At 42.9% G+C, this 14,005-nt stretch overlaps 1 protein-coding gene across 1 annotated transcript; it reads right to left on the bottom strand.

Annotated features, from left to right (window-relative positions):
* Positions 1–11,848: 11,848 nt before the first annotated feature.
* LOC149871163 (olfactory receptor 5J3-like) lies at positions 11,849–12,787 on the bottom strand. The gene has a single exon (XM_090034853.1). The coding sequence runs from the start codon at positions 12,785–12,787 to the stop codon at positions 11,849–11,851; it is 939 nt and encodes a 312-aa protein (XP_089890979.1).
* Between the last annotated feature and the right edge of the window lie 1,218 nt (positions 12,788–14,005).

Raw genomic sequence — 14,005 nt, 5'->3', positions numbered from 1 at the left:
TTCTGTGGACAAGAGGGAATAACTCTCTACCTTAGAGGTAGGAAATGTGGGCTTTTCATGGAAAATGTAGTTCATCCTGGGAGTCTACCCCAGGAATATAAGAAAACTGACCTCCATCCTCCATATGGCACCACAAGCAAAATAGCGTGCTTCTGAATGAAAATGAGTTTTCTCAAAGTGGGGAAAAAACAAACAAACAAGATTTGTCTTATCAACATCTCAGTTTTCCTTCTACAGGTATAGAAAACTGCATGGTTTGATTTCCATCCATTCAGTTGAAGAGTACGGTTTTCAAGAAGCTCCCATTTCCTCTGCTGGGATTTGGTTTTAGATATCTAATGCTGCTTTATAACTTTCTTTTCCCCACTTTGAGTACTTCTCAAGGGCAGTTGTTTGCTGAATTAGGGTTATTTCAAACGTGTGCTGATATTCAGGAACCGAAAGCAACAAATTGACATAAGCAATATGACTGGTTACATTATCAATAGTATGCTATCACAAAATATTAAAAACATGTATTTTTTATATATATATATATATCTCCTCTCCACCAGAATTAATGTCTGGTTTACTCACTGATACCTCAAAAGCTCAGGCTTTTCTCATCACTTGAGATACTAAGGTCAAGTTGACACACATCTTAGCCTTCCTTCCCAGCACCCTTCCCCTCCAGTTCTCAGCAACTCACCACTTTTCTGGACAGAGGGGAAAGTGACAGCCTGTCATAGCCTGGGTTCAGTCTGTCATGGGAATCAAAACACAAGCCAGGAGGAACATAGTCAGCTCTTCAAATATGCCAGACACACTTCTCCCTCATTATACCAATCTTGTAAGTCACACACACCTAAGGCAAGCCTACATGCTGAAAAGGTGCCAGTGGATGTAAGCACTGAGTCTGGTTTGTGTCCTTAGGTGGGAGCTTGACATCAGAAACTCCATCCCAGCCCCAAGTCACATGATGCATGATATCACAAACTTGTCCCCAACCCTCAGTCACATATTGTGTGACATCACAAACCCTGCCCCCAATCACATGACACATGAAATCACAATCCTACCCCTGCACCTAGTGACATATGTTACATCAGAAACTCCACCCCTTCCCCTACTCACATGGTATGTGACATCAGAAACTCCATGCTGGCTCCCTGTCACATGATGCGTGACATCAGAAACCCACCCCTACCCCTAGTCACATGGCAGATGACACCAGCATCACATGGTCTGTGACATCAGAAGGACAGACCATTCAGGCCCCAAAGCCAACCCCTTATTCTGCAAGACCTACCCTAGACTACATGGTACAGTCATCACCTGTCAGGCCCCAGACTGCAATGCTGGCTCCAGAATTTCCCACCCCGTCACATGATGCATGACATCAGAAGGGTTACTCAAACCCCACCCCACATTCCACATGCTGCACGGTACCACCCTAGCCCACCAGGCACAGACACAGCCCACTGGATATCAGGCGGTTGTTACCCCTCTAAAAACCCACCCCACCACCCCTGACAAATCGGTGGCAGGTTTCAGAGGCCTCAGACCTCCCCAAGAGTGGTCCCAAACCAACAGGAGTCAGTAGAAATACTATTTGAGAATGAGGCTTTTTGTGGGGTTTTTTATGAGAGGGGTCAAGGCTGTCAGGAATGACTGTGTTACCAGGTTAGATGAAGATATGGGAACAAATAATAAATCAAACAATTTGAGAACATTGGGTTGAGCTGTTATGGGAAAGTGTTCTAAAAACTGTTATGGCCATCAGATTTGCCAAGAGAATTCTAAGAATTACTGAGAAACATTTAGCTCAGGGTATAAATCTTCTAAAAACTGTCTATTTTGCAGAAGATCCTAATGCTGTTCTTTATGGTTTGATCACTGAGAAAGATAAACCTCTACCCTATACTGAATGTTTAATTGGCACTAGAAATTATAAAAGCCTGCTTAAAAGAAGGGGTTAGCAAAAACAGATTAAAATGTGTTTTGCAGCTTTTGCTATTTTAGGGGGTAAAGAACTAAGACTAAAGCACAACAGCTGTTTTCAGCTAGACAGATTAACATTTGCTTTAGTGCTTTGGATCTCTAAGCACATTCATATGGGAGCATCTTGTAAAGATAAAGCCAATGAAACTTAGCTGTCACTAAAAATTATAAAAGTCCTTCTTAGGAAAAGGTTCAACAAAATAAACCAGTAAATAGTATAAAGATTTTTGATGGAAATAAAGACTGATTTAAATATATATATATATTGTCACAGGGTTTGTGTGCTATGCTGCAGAGTGGGCTGTCATTTTTTGGTGGAACAGAGTGGGTAGTGAATTTCCCCGAACCAGGGGATGTGTTGTAAAGATAAACCTAAATTTAGATATGTGACCAGAGCTTCTAACAGCAGAGCCCTACATATTTTAAGACTAAAGGGATCATCTTTTACCAAAGCATTGTAGTGGTGAGATTTTTTAAACATTCGGTATATACTGTATATACACTGTTTTACTTACTGTATGATTTAATTTTAATATAGGGGGCTTATTTACTATATTATTATTTATTATTATAGAGAGCTTATCTAATGGGAAAGCCTCATGCAATTTTACCACATGGAAGGGTTATTTGTGTCTGTGTTAATATAAGCACACTAAGTTATAGCAACGGTCTGTAACTGTTTGTTTTCAAACAGAACCCCTTCTTTTAAAATAGAAAAGCAGAACAAACACATACATTCATGTTTTTATACAGTAGTACAAGGTACATTTTCTGATTTCAGCTTTTGAAACTTTCTGTGTTTCTTGGGGAAGAGAGGTTTGGTGTGTGTGAATTAGTCCCCTGTGAATGTAGAGATAGGGGGTTGTAGGGAAGGGGTTGGCCCTGTAAATATAGAGATAGAGGAGTTAAACCTGTTTTTGTTTGCTTGTTTCTTGGGTACGTATGAATTAGTCCCACATGAACGTAGAGATAGAGGGTGGGGTTAAGCAAAATTTAACATTCATATAATAATGCATAAAGAAAAAGTGGGGTGGAGTATATTTAAAACACATGACATACCCAGATCCCTCAATACTTGTTTTCTTTTGCTGCTTGATTAATTATTATGGTATTTTGGATGTGAAAAAGGTGTTTGGCTTTAGAAATTATTGCGATCTTTGTCAGACATTGTACAGTCATAGCCATACGTGTGGGTTCTGATGTCATATTTGCCTGAGCCCAAACTATGCTCACAACATTGGCAAGGCACAGAGGTCCCCTAACTGTAAACTGTTCTGTCATTCCAAAGAGTACTTATAAAGACATGTGGCTCTGGCCTCTGAAAAGCAGATCATATGTCTAATTAAAACTTTGTGTGATGTATGTAAATCATAAGTGAACAAATAGTGCAAAGGGAGGCAGTGCAAGCAGTGTTAAGGGAAAATCATGGATATAAACAAGAATCAGTGCTCTATGCACCACATTACAGAGCCTGAAATAGGCACAGGGTACATTTTGTATTTTGAATGTATGCAGGAGATGGGGATGTATGTGCCCAATTACATTTTTGTGATTAAGCTAAAGATGGCAGGAGGGGGAAACAACCTCAGAAAGCCACAGGCAAAACCCCCACAAAAGGCTTGTAAAGCTAAGGCCAAAAAGCCAAAAGGCACTTGGGAGTTTAAGGGCGTAGAGTGTCTGTCTGATTTTATTAAGGTTTTTCTTGATAAAAAGTTCAAGAACTACACCTTCATAGCTCACAATGCCAAAGGCTACGATGGTTACTTCATCATTAGCCAGTTATTGAAGGAAAAAATGGGTGTGAAACTAATCACCCAGGGTGGTAAACTCATGTGTATAGAAGTGACCAACCTAGGTATCCATTTCATAGATTCTTTAAACTTTTCATCTTGTAACTTTATTGATGATGAGATAGTCTGTATGTCTTGGAAGCATGCCAAAGAGCATTATACCTTCTTGGGTAACATGAACATCTTTATAGCTTGTTTCACCTCTGCTTACGCATTCTTAAAATTGTACAAGCTGCTAGACAGATTGCAAGACCAGTGTTTGTACCGCGACACAGATTCAGTGATATTTGTGAGTCATGAGGGAGGTTGGAACCTGCCACTAGGTGATTATTTAGGTGAGTTCACCAGCAAAATTCCACCAGATGAACACATCACAGAGTTTGTGTCCACTGGTCTGAAAAACTACAGGTACAAAATGTCCAGGGAGAAAGTTTGCTTGAAGGTCAAAGGGATTACTCTGAATGAGGCCAACTGTGAAAAAGTAAACTTTGAAACCTTGAGAAATCTTGTTCTTGTTCTAGGTTGGTATAATTACAGGGCAAAACCTGCTAGGGTTACCATTAAACCAGTCTCGATACAACCGTGCTCTATTGTCAGGAACAAAAACAGGTGCATGATAAAAACCAAAACCTTAAAAAAAATGCAGAAAGTTGTTTATGAAAAAAGGGTCTTCACAGAAAACTTTATGCTGAAAATGTATATAGTTCAAACAGTTTTCTCTTAAGGCAAAAAGAGCTGCACCATTAACTTTTAAGACAAAATACATAGTTTTGTTTAATAATCTCAGGGATAAACTACAGATGGCATTCCTGATTAGGCATATGTACCTGAGTAAGGCCTAATTCTTTCTAGAAGCTTTTGAGGATGCCACTAAAACACCTTATGGGTATCTGGTGGTGGATTTAAATGCTTCTACCCCAGATGCTTTTAGATTAAGAACAGGGATTTTTTTCTCCCAACCAACTACCTCTTTACACTTTAAAAAAATACAGGGGGTGGAATAAAAAGAGAAGAAGTAGCAGTGGGCTCTTCTTAGCTCCAGAAATGGTGAGAGGGAAACAAGTCTGGCTGCTTAAAAAGAAATTTAGCTCTCTTAAAATAGTCTGCTTTTAGAGACAATTTTTTGCTTCTTAGGCAATGGGGTTGGTGTTTTTTGGTCTGCATCACATGCTTTCAGGTGTGCCAGAAGATCATTTACCAGACCCGGCATGAGTCTGAAGGATTTCCCAGACTATGTAGAACATGTTATAACCCTTGATAAGCATTTCTTTGTAGACACAGCCCCCTTGATCACCCCAAGAAGAAATACCCTTGTGCTGGCTCAGCTTGGTGAGCAGCACTTTAGCATTTTTCCTGTATCAGGCAGGCATGTTATCCAACACTTCCCGAATGACAGGGTCAGGGTTCATTGAGGTTTCTATGTTTTTTTCTGGATTCTAGGGGATTCTGTTGTGGTAGTTGCAGGTTTATTTTCCCTCTGTCCAGGTCAGGTACTTCAAGTATTTCTGAAGCACAGAAGCATACAGTTTAGATTTATCATATTTGGCTAAACCTGGGCTTTGGAGAATTTCCCTTGTTTCAGCATCCAATAAGTGGTTTTCCTCAGTTCTGATATTTTCCTGAAGTGATGGGGGAGCCCCTAATTGCTCCAGCTGGTGACTGGGCACCAGGTACACTTTTCCTCCATCCTCTATCACTGCTTAGTCAAAACCTCTGTAATCAGAAGGAGAGCAAAACTTAACAGGGAGCAGATAAATACCCAAGACTTTTTCACCACCTGTTTATTTTTTTTAAGAGACAATTTTTTGTTACTTAGGGGTTTTTTTATGATCCCATGTCTCTTTTTCAGCATGTAGATTTGGTATGGTGTCAAAGGGTCGTTTACTTTTAAGGTGTTCAGAGGAATTTCTGAAATGGCCGCTAGTAAATTGTCAGAGGCCAAGCAGAGTATACATTTTCTCTGCTGTGGGAATAACCATTTGGAGGGTCTCCTTTTTTTAAAAAAGTATACATCTGCTTTATTTAAAAACACAGAACCCTGAATTTTGGCTTTAAAGACTTTGGGTATCTAGATAAGCGGCCTGAAGATTTTTCAAGAATGCTAAGCGCCCCATTCACTTAGGAGCCTAGTTCAGACATGGAGCATTCAAAATGATTTCCCAACTGCTTCCTGCCTGTGCCCTGTACAAAAATCTGGAGAAGCACATGCCCCCACATGCCTCCCTTGGCCTGGGGTGCATGCAGCAACAGGGAGCTACCCCTCCTCCCACTCCAGTACCCTGGACAAGCCACATGCCCGTGCCTCCACCATGCTCCCTGCCCCAGGCATGCACTGCATGGCTGGGGCTGGACAGTGCTGTGACCCCAGCCCCAGCCCCCTACCTCACCGTGGGGGGTTCAGTTTGCCCCCCACTCCACCCCACCCCCCTTTTCCCTTCCACAAACTTGTCACCATGTACAGAGAGTTCTGTGCAGCTGCTCCCTGCTCTCTGCTCTCTGTGGGGCCTCTGGTCACCAGCATGCCTGTGACTGTTACCCTGTGGCATAAGGTCAGCTCTCAGGATTTCAATATTGTGCTGTTAGACAGGAGGTTGTGACACAATTGCACATATACAAACACACAAATCAATTAGGTGCATGCACACACACACTACGAGCTCAGGCACATACACATACAAAACAACCTAGGCACATGCATACCTATCACCAATTCAAGCACATACACTATACACCCCCCCAAAAAGTTAGACACAGATCACTAATTTGTATATCATGCACACAATGACATATACACACACACACAACTCACCTACACATGCAAGTTCCTTATTTGGATGGTACAGTGTGTATGTGTCTGCTTGGGGTACCTGGGGCAAGGTTCAGGTGAAAGAAAGAGAGTTAAAGTTGCCAGAACCAGGATTAGAACTGGTGGATTACAGAGAAGCTGGGTGAGGAACTGAGGCTTGGGTTTACTTAAGGTAGACTGGGGCTGGGAACTGTGGCACACAGCTGGGATATTAGCAGGGGTGGGGGGAGCAGATAAGTGGTGGCAAGGAGGAGACAGCCAGGTATGAAACTGAGGCAGAAACCTCGTTGCTCAGGGGAAAAGGAAAAGACAGTGGGGATAAGACAGTGGCAAAGAAACAGGGGGTTTGGAGGCAGAGAGGAGCTCAGGACAGGTGTTGGAGATGGCAGTGAATCAGAAGTAGGAGAGGGAGAAATGAGACAGAAGTTAGAGGGGCAAGGAGCAGAGATTGGAACAGGGCCAAACTACAGTAAAGCAAAACCCAACTTAGGGGTCCAAATAACAGTTTTATTACACAGACAACACACTACACAGACCCATGAAGTTATTGGTTCACATACACACACACACACACACACACACACACACAGTGGCAGCAGGAGAAAGAGACTCAGTGGAAGGGTTGGAGTCCAGGTAGGGAAGAGAAGCAGAGTCCAAGTTCTTGGCTGAAGAGGGGGTGGGAGGGTGATAGCTACCTATCCAGACTGGAAAGGGGTCCTTATTCAGTAGGTGTTGTCCAGAGGGGGGTTGCCGACAGGGTCTCTGGGTGGATAGGTGGTGTGGCATGGTGCTGGTCCAGATGGAGAGGGCATCCCGCTGTGTCTGTCTTCACTTCTCCTTTTTATAGGGGCAGACCTTATGTGACCCTAGTAACAAGAGACAAGAGGCATGCCGAGGCAAGGGTCAGCCCCTGGCATACTGAGCATGTGGGTTCCATCCAGGGGTGTGCAGTTTCAGGTGTCTGTAATGGTGGGGTACAATGGTAGAGTTGCTGATTCTGCAGGGTCTTTTGTCTTTCAAATGCTGGGTTCTTGTCTCTGTTCCTGGGTGAGGTCCATGGCTCCTGGATGACTCAATGAGAGGTGATGGCCTGGTCGTTCCAGGCCATTCAGTAGAGGTCTGCTACCGTTGTATTTCAATCATTCCCAATCACTCTCATTCATCCGGGAACCAATTTACATGGGAGGGGTACATGAATCATACAGTTGCAACACACGAGATGCCCGGGCAGAGGACACAAGATGGAGGCTTGACATACAAAATGTGAACTTAACATGACTTACGCTAACTTACATATATAGGCCTAAAATAGTAATCACGCAATATAAAAGCAGTACAAACATAATAATTATCACTTATAAAACAGTAGGTATTGATATCAAAATAGCAGGGAACTTATTTGCAAAGAAGGGAGAGAAAAATAAAACTTACTACCTAAAATGTTAACACTTATCCTACCTCTTAGCTTACTTATACTTATCTATAGGGAATAGAGAGGGAGAGAAAAAGTCAGAAATGGTTGAAGTCAGAAGTCCACTATGCCCTTTTGTCCCTTTGCTTGTCACTTTTAAATTAGTGGGCTCCCATGCACTGCTTGTTCAATGGGCTCTTTTTTAAATAGCCAGCTGTGTCCTCACTCCTTTCATGACTACAGAACTTCATTATAACCCCTGATCCCAGGAGCCACAAAATATGGATGCAAGTACTCCCCTTTCACCAGCACCCCAGGTCAGGCAAGCACACTGCAGAGTTTGGTCAAGTATAGACTGCTGAACCTTGTTGAATTCAAGTTTAGGATGGAAGGGATAGCAGACAAGTGAAAATACCCTCAGCCAGAGGTTAGACACCCCCTGGAGCCCCAAAACATGGGTGCAAGCACACACACAGCCCTAGTAACCCACCAGAGGGACATGCAGGGCTGAATGCTCATTCCTACCCCCTGGTATTGGAATGATTCCCAATCAGTGACACTTGGGACTGTTCAATTATTACATGTGTCCACACCCTGTCCCACAACAATTGTGAACCAATATCCCATTAGTCATTTTTTGGAATGCATCCATACCCAAGCTTGCCAAAGGAAAAGGAGGGGTACATGAGCATTGTCAATATCCTGCCACTGTAAAAATGCAAAATAGTTATCAAAATACTAGAGGCCTATGCACTACAAATGAAAAGCTCATCAGATAAAAATGAAGAATCTGAAGTACTGTGCATGTATGACTCTCCCTACATTAGGACCAAAAACTGTACTGGACTGCTCTCATTGGAAATTGGAAGCAGCAGTGCATTTGCCTCCAGTTAACTGATCTAGGTCACCTAAAAGAAGAAGCCAATTCTGGATACATGGAATCCTCCCAGGATCAATGCATAGTCTTTGTGTTCTTTGAAACATTCTGACCTCTTTAAGATTAAGATGAAGCAATATCATATTTAAGAATATAAATTGTTAATATTAAACTAAACTTCCTTAAACTACATGTTTGGAAGTTAGTTTGTTGTTTTGTTGTGTTTTTTGTTTTGTTTTGACCTAGTTTTCTCCTTGGGCAGATAGGAGTGATTTACCATAAGTTCTGAATCAAACTATGGGCTGGTTACCTTAATTTTTCTCTAAAGTCAGTTTAAGATTTAGGGATAAAAAGTGAACCCTGATACATTTCATCCTGAATTAAGACCTGATGCCTGAAAACTCAGATGTTTCTTTTAGAAATTGTGCCACAGTGAAGCAATGTCTGGAGTATGCTGTGAAAAGCAAGGTGGAAAGACCAAAAGATCACTACACACACATATATATATACCTCAAGCTACCTCCTAGACATGGCTCAGGGACTACAAAAAGGCCTGTGCAGCCCTGAGCAGGTGGAAACTGGAGAGGTCCATGTTCAGCAGCAGCAGAATTACAGAGATTCACAACCAGTTTGTTAATGAAATGAGATTAAAGGAGCAGGAAAAATTTTATGGAAGGTGTAGGATGATAAAAAAGGAATTATTGTTTTCCAATCATGCATGTAGTTGTGTTTGTGGTCCATAGATTTCAGAAGAAACTGGAGGATCCCTGGTTATACTATGTTTCTGAGCTTTTGCTGGTTACCACATAGGGCCAGGAAGACTTCCTATTCCCCCACATCTCTTGCTACAGGTACCAAGGATTTGTTCTTTTTTAAATTTAATTTAATTTAATTTTTACCTTCCTTGGACACACCAGATTTTTGCAACATCTAAAGCTGGGGACTTCGACTGGGTTGGCTCCTGATGAGATTTAAAAACAGGAAGGATCCTGGCTGGAGGTTATTGCTGCTCCATGCAGGGTCAGACTGGTGACCATGTTTCAGATAGGAGAGAAGTTTAGCCCATAATCAGATTGACATGGACTGTAGTGGGTTTTGCCTTCCTCTGTGGCAGGGGAGGAAAGGACATATTCCATTTTGTTTTACCTCTTGATTGTAATTAAAAAAAAAGATTTTTTATCCTAGAAGTGACAGGACATAGACAGTATCATTCTCTGCTTTACCTGTGGCAAATGAAGGATGTGTTTAATGTTTCAGCCATTGTGGCCAGTTATTGTGTATGAAGTTGTTTGTGAAGGTTTAAGAAAAAGTTAGACAAATATTTCCTTTTATAAATCATGGTTACTAAACTGTCTGAGCTCCCTGGTATCCTGGGAAAGGTACTCCAGCTCATAATTGCATTCTGCCCATGAAGTAGAATTCTAATATAATAAAGGGCTTAGTCTATCTGTCTGTGTGTTTGGCTATCTGTCCATAATGCCTTTGGGCAACTAGACATCTGCCACCAAGAGGGCTGGCAGCAATTGGCTTCATGGGCTCCACCACCTCAGGCAGGGAGGTGGAGGCAGAGGTGGAGGAGGGTGAGAGGGAAGGAGCCGCCACTGCTGCTGCTGCAGCAGGCAGGGAGGCGGTGGTAGCCAGAGGTGGAAGGAGCCGCTGCGCCAGGGCAGTGGTGGCAGTGGTGGCAGCAATGGGACTGTTTACATGACTGGCCATGAAGGGTTAGTGAGAGGTTGGGGGGGCAGGTAAACACTCCCTGAAACCCTCCGTCATTCATGACAGGCAACTGGCTTAGTCTGTCTGTTTGTGTGTCTGTCTATGTGTCTGTAATGCTTTGGGCCAACTCCGCATGCACTGCTGAGAAGGTGGGAGGCAATTTGGTTTGTCGCCCGGGCTCCACAGGCCCAAGTTTGAACCACTGCTGGGGAAATTTGTGGAAGCAGCAAACATGCCCCGGCTGCCCGAGCAGTAAGGCTTTCCCCCATCTGAAGGCAAAGGGGGGGATCAGGGTGGCAGTGCCCATTGTTGGGCCCTGATGCCTCCCAGAACAGCTGGCAGGGAGGTGGAGGTGGTGGGCAGGGAGGGAGAGAGGTGGACAAGGGCCAGGTGGATGCAGAGCCTTGGCGGGGGGAGCAGGGCCAGACCCAGAGTGGTGGGGGTAGAGTGAGGCTGGACCTGGTGTGGCAGTGGGGAGTAGGGCCAGACATGCAGTGGTGGGGCATGTGGAGCAGGGCTGAACCCGGAGCAGCAGTGAGGTGGCGAAGCAGGGCCAAATCCAGAGCTGCGGAGGTGGGGGGGGGGGTGCTGGAGTGAGGCCAAACCCAGAGCGGCGGATAGTGATGCCATAAAATACAAGTACAATGAGTAACCACAGCAACAGTTCCACATTAAAACTATCAGGGTCTGCAGAAACTTTTAAAGACTTGGTCCAAAACATTTGCAGTTTAAAGTGCAAGGAGGAGGACACACATTTGATTTTTTAGCATTAGCAAAAATAAAAATAAAAAATTCTATTTTTCATCACAATGCTGCTTGCAGAAAATATTTTGACCACACAAAAGATAAAACATGTAATTCTGGAGACACTTTTATTTAACTGTAGAGTTCTTATTTCAGTCTGGTAGAAGTCCATTATGAAAATAGTGCCAGCTAGGTAGAAAAAAAAATCTCAAATTAAAATGTTCAATCAGCATTGAGTGTTAAATTAATCTTTAAAAAGTAAGACCAATATCATTTCTTGAAGTAGAAGTAAAGTTATAAGACATTGAAAAGCACTATAAAATAGATGTTTACATGCCAAGGGATGAGAAGAAAATAGATGATACCCTTATTCAAACAGACATGAAGCAACCCCATGGAATGTGATAGAGAGGTCTTATTACACTGCAATTGCAAAGCATAACATTTTGCACAGCTACACATAAAATATGTTTTCTTCTTACAGCTACTCTTGGTATCCACTCGGATGCAGCCTCATACTCCAATTATCTGAGAAAGTTTTTTCTAGCTATAAACCTTCTTAGGGCGTCCTTCACGTCTTTGTTCCTCAGGCTGTAGATTATAGGGTTCAGCATAGGGACCACAAGGGAATAAAACACAGAAGAAACTTTCTCCTGCTCCAGTGAGTAGCTGGAACTGGGTTGGATATAACTGAAAGTAATGGATCCATAGAACACAGTGACAGCTGTTAGGTGGGAGGTACAAGTGGAGAAAGCTTTACACCTACCCTCAGCAGAGCGGATCCTCAGGATGGCAGACAAGATGTACAGGTAGGAGATGAAAATCATTGAGAGGGAGAAGGCAGATACAACTCCAGAGAAGACTAAGAGCAGAATCTCATTGTTGTGTGTGTCAGAGCAGGCAAGATCCAGCAAGGGAGGAAGATCACAGAAGAAATGTTTGATGGTATTAGGCCCACAGAATGACAGCTCCAGTAATCCACAAGTGTGTACCAGTGAGTTTGTGAGCCCTCCAATGTAAGATCCAGCAACCAGCTGTATACAGATTCTTCTGGGCATAGTAACAGTATAGAGCAGTGGGTTACAGATGGCTACATAACGGTCGTATGCCATCACAGCCAGCAGAAATGCTTCTGTGGTTACTAAAAGAGCAAAAAAGTAAAATTGAGCAATACATGCACCATAAGAAATGTTTTTGCTCTCCATTAAGAAGTCAACCAGCAACCTGGGAGCAGAGACCGAAGAATAGAAGAGATCTAGGATAGACAAATTACTGAGGAAAAAATACATGGGGGTGTGAAGTTGGGGATTGACTCTGATCACTGTGATCATCCCAAAATTCCCTAAAAGGGTGATGATATAGATCACAAAGAACAACACAAAGAGGAGGACCTGCAGCTGTGGATGATCTGTCAGTCCCAGCAGGATGAACTCACTCACTGTGGTTTGATTGTCCCTATCCATCTCTTCTGGATTGCAGTTATTATAGAGATCTGTATGTAAGAGAAAACTGAGTATGAATATTAGGACAGACAGTCAAGGACAATGTATATCTTAACTCTGTTTGCACTGGTAGGATCTGTTTGATGTGTATTGGTCAGCCCTGACTCGATTGCCAATCACTTAGTCTTCAATAGCACTTGTGTAAACACTAATGCTTGTTTATTACAAACAAGTAAATCACAGAAGCATAGAAAAGTGGGACCAGGAAGACACCAAAATAAGCAATGCACAGAGTTGCAAACCTGTTAAAACTGAGTTTATCTTCCTGAAAACAGGCCTGCCTGAGTTGGGAAACTGTGAACTAGGTACATGCTATGTGTGGACAGCAGTCATTCTTTGACATCTGTGTTGGCTATTCTTGAGGCATCCGACACTGCATCACATTTTACCTACCATTGCTTATTGTTACTGGTCACCCTGGTTACCATTCAGAACTCTACTACCTGCTTTGGTTGGCACTTTTTAATCAATGAACTTCCAGGCACTGCTTGCTTAATAAAAGTTATCTTTTTTTAACAACCAGCTGTGTTCTCACTACCTACTTTGTCACAAATCCTCATCATGATCCCTGCCCCTCAAACTCTGGGAACCACAAAATACGGATGCAAGCACTCCTTCTTCCCAGGCACAGCAAGTCAGGCAAGTGCACTGTAGAGTCTGGTCAAGTGTAGACTACTGAATTATACTGAACTCATGTTTAGGATGGAGGGGAGAGCAGGCAAGTGAAAACACCACCAGTCAGAAGTCACCCACTCTGTGGAGCCCCAAAATATGGGTGCAAGCACACACAGCCCTAGTCACTCACTAAAGGGACATGGAGGGCTGGCTGCTTACTCCCATCCCCTGGTTTTGGAGCCACAGCCCTTCACACCATACACAATTGTGCATGATTCCCAGCCAGTGACATTTGGTTACTGTTTAACTGTTGTATGTGTCCACACTCTGTCCTACAACAATTGCAAAAAAATACCCAAATAGTCATTTGCAGTGTATCAATTGTTGTATGCTTCCATACCTTAGTTTGCTGAAAGGAAAGGAGGGGGATGAGAGTGCTAACCGTATCCTGCCACTATAAGGATGCAAAACAGGTTTTTTTAAATACTCTCAATAGATCCAATGAAAGAAGCTGTGCCTCCTTTCACAACAGACAAAGGCATAATCCCTCATAGCCCATGCCAA

Source organism: Crocodylus siamensis, chromosome 2 (genome assembly GCF_052110815.1).
Source record: "Crocodylus siamensis isolate JL-2025a chromosome 2, ASM5211081v1, whole genome shotgun sequence".
In the NCBI taxonomy this organism is placed as follows: Eukaryota; Metazoa; Chordata; order Crocodylia; family Crocodylidae; genus Crocodylus; species Crocodylus siamensis.
The sequence above is the reverse complement of the archived record's forward strand: the minus strand, read 5'-3'. Positions and strand labels throughout refer to the sequence as shown.

What these genes read in the sequence shown, in the direction of transcription:
- LOC149871163 (XM_090034853.1), bottom strand. Translation starts at nt 12,787, where the DNA reads ATGGATAGGGACAATCAAACCACAGTGAGTGAGTTCATCCTGCTGGGA.